General features: G+C 39.0%; 1 protein-coding gene across 1 annotated transcript; it reads left to right on the forward strand.

Annotated features, from left to right (window-relative positions):
• LOC139856880 (cytochrome P450 81Q32-like) lies at positions 1 to 2286 on the forward strand. The gene is made up of 2 exons (XM_071845596.1): positions 1 to 870; positions 1666 to 2286. The coding sequence occupies exons 1-2, from the start codon at positions 1 to 3 to the stop codon at positions 2284 to 2286; spliced, it is 1491 nt and encodes a 496-aa protein (XP_071701697.1).
• Positions 2287 to 2757: the final 471 nt, after the last annotated feature.

Here is a 2757-nt window from a genome sequence, read left to right on the forward strand (position 1 = left end):
ATGGAGAACTTGGCCTACATCATCGTGTTTCCGATTATCATATACATGATCACCAAACATTTCATTCATAAGCTTCGAAAATTCCCACCTAGACCTTTTTTCTCTATACCCATAATTGGCCATTTGTATCTTGTAAAGAATCCGATGCACCGGACCCTAGTCAAAATTTCAAGTAAATATGGGCCAGTTGTGTTTCTTGAATTTGGTCTTCGCCCGGTGCTTCTTGTCTCGTCTCCTTCTGCAGCCGAGGACTGTTTTACGGCCAACGATCAAGTTTTTGCAAACCGTCCTAAGTTGACTGCTGGGAAGCATCTTGGTTACAATTTCACAACTCTTCCTTGGGCCCCGTATGGACCCTATTGGCGAAATTTGAGAAAGATTGTGATACTTGAAATTTTGTCGAATAATCGTATTCAAACGTTTACTAATATTCGTTATGAGGAGATTCGTTCTTTTATTTCTAGCATGAATTGTCGGTCTCGAGAGGGTCAATTCAAGGTAGTTGATATGAAGTCGAGCTTATTTAAGCTCTCGTTGAATATGATTATGAGGATGATTACGGGAAGAAAGGAAGCACCGGAGGCAAGAAAGTTCAAGGAATTGGTGGAAGATGATTTTCGGTTGAGTGGTGCATCGAATATCGGAGATTTTGTACCGATGGTTAGATGGATTGGGTTGAACTCGATGGAAAAGGAGATGGAAAAACTAAAACGAAAGCGGGATTCTGCTGCTCAAGACTTGATCAAATTGCATAGAACAACTAGTCATTCTTCGCCTGATGCGAGTAAGACTATCATTGATGTACTTTTATCCCTCCAAGAAATCGAGCCCGAATCTTATACAGATGAAATCATCAAAGGCTTGATATTAGTAAGTTTTCTTTCGTATCTCTTGAACCGATCAGTTTGCTTTGTATGTTTTTGTTATAAAATAGGGTAAAAATGACCCTTTGGCAGCCCCACTCCGACTGGTCCCACGGCCAATACGTGAGGCAACCCATGATTAAAGGGACATGGGGCTGGGATTGAACACATGACCTCCGCTTTATGCTGCATGTCCCAACCACTAGGCTAACATCGTGGGAACTATGTTTTTAGTATAGTTGGTAAAACGGGTTGCTTTGTAACATGTCATAAAGCTTTCGGTCAGGTTTTTGCCGAGTTGGGTACCATTTTTGTCTTTTCTCAAAAAAAAAGTTTATCAAGCCTATTGTAGAAATAATGATCATTTTTTGTAATCATATCCATTAAAATTACATGAATTGGTGAAATGAAACCAACATCAACCCATTTTGACATAAAGAGATGAATATGTAACCCCTTATACAGTTGGGTGTTATTTGTTTTTCATTCTGCAAATTTTATTATGTCTTATGTCCATGCGCTCGCAGATGTTTTTAGTGCAGACGGTTTGTTTTTCTGAAGACATAAGATAAAATAATGTCTTATCTGTCTACAAACTCGCAGACATCGAAATTCGCTTATAAGTGCTGCAGACAAGATTAAATTATTTTGCAGACAGAAAAACAAATAATTTTTACTATTTAGCATACAAACCTTTAGACAACATCTTATTTATTTACAGACATGATCCGCAGAGACAATAATATCTTAAAAAACAAACAACACATTAGTTGACTAAATCTTGTCTATCTTGAATGTGAAGGTTTTAATATCAACGGGAACCGATACTTCAGCAGGAACGTTGGAATGGGCTTTATCGCTTTTACTTAACCATCCCGATTCTCTCAAAAAGCTTTCGGGCGAAATTGACAGCAAAGTGGGTCCATCAAGACTCGTAAACGATTCTGATCTCTCTAATCTTCCATATCTTCATGGAGTGATAAACGAAACGCTTCGTATGTGTCCAGTTGGAGCACTCATTCCACCACATGAATCAACAAAAGAATGCAATGTAGGTGGTTTTAAAGTTCCATCAGGAACTATGCTTTTAGTGAACCTTTGGGCTATTCAAAATGACCCAAAGTTATGGAACGAGCCCGAAAGATTTATGCCTGAGAGGTTTATTGGTTTTGAAGGTCAGAGAGATGGATTTAAGTTCATGCCATTTGGGTCGGGCCGAAGAGGATGTCCTGGAGAAGGTTTGGCTATGCGAATGATTGGGTTAACGTTAGGGACACTTGTTCAGTGTTTCGAGTGGGAGAGAATTGGTGTCGAGAAAGTTGACATGACTGAAGGGGCCGGTCTCACGATGCCAAAAGCTCAACCATTGGTCGCTAAATATAGGCCTCGTCCTCGTATCGTGGATCTTCTCTCTCGTATATAAGTTCGCAGAGCCTATAAATCTGTTATAGTCTTCCATCCATCTTTCATCAGTCTACCAATGGCACGAGCATGTCTTCACCTCGTCTTTGGGAGGAAGTTTTCATGCAAAGACGGAGGAAGACAAACAATGGTGATTGGTGGACCAGCTTTTTATGTTTTTGTTTTGTGTGTATAATAAAAGTAGTATTGGTAACCGGTAAGTGTGATGTCCAGAAAAGTTTAGTTTCAGTCATCGGATGACAATGTTCAGTCTTTGTTCAGTATATCAATAAAATTGTTAACGCTACGCTGAGGTGGCAATCCGTTTTGCAGTTTTACTTCAGTCATATATTGGGAAGGTCTGAGGATCGCAACTCATGGCTTTCAAGAATTTAGTAGTAGTATTGTTTTTTGAATGCAAGTACTGTGCTCTATACTTCCATTATAACTTTATATTGTTTGTGTGAACTTTATATTTATTACTTATAGTAAT

Source organism: Rutidosis leptorrhynchoides, chromosome 7 (genome assembly GCF_046630445.1).
Source record: "Rutidosis leptorrhynchoides isolate AG116_Rl617_1_P2 chromosome 7, CSIRO_AGI_Rlap_v1, whole genome shotgun sequence".
Taxonomy (NCBI): Eukaryota; Viridiplantae; Streptophyta; class Magnoliopsida; order Asterales; family Asteraceae; genus Rutidosis; species Rutidosis leptorrhynchoides.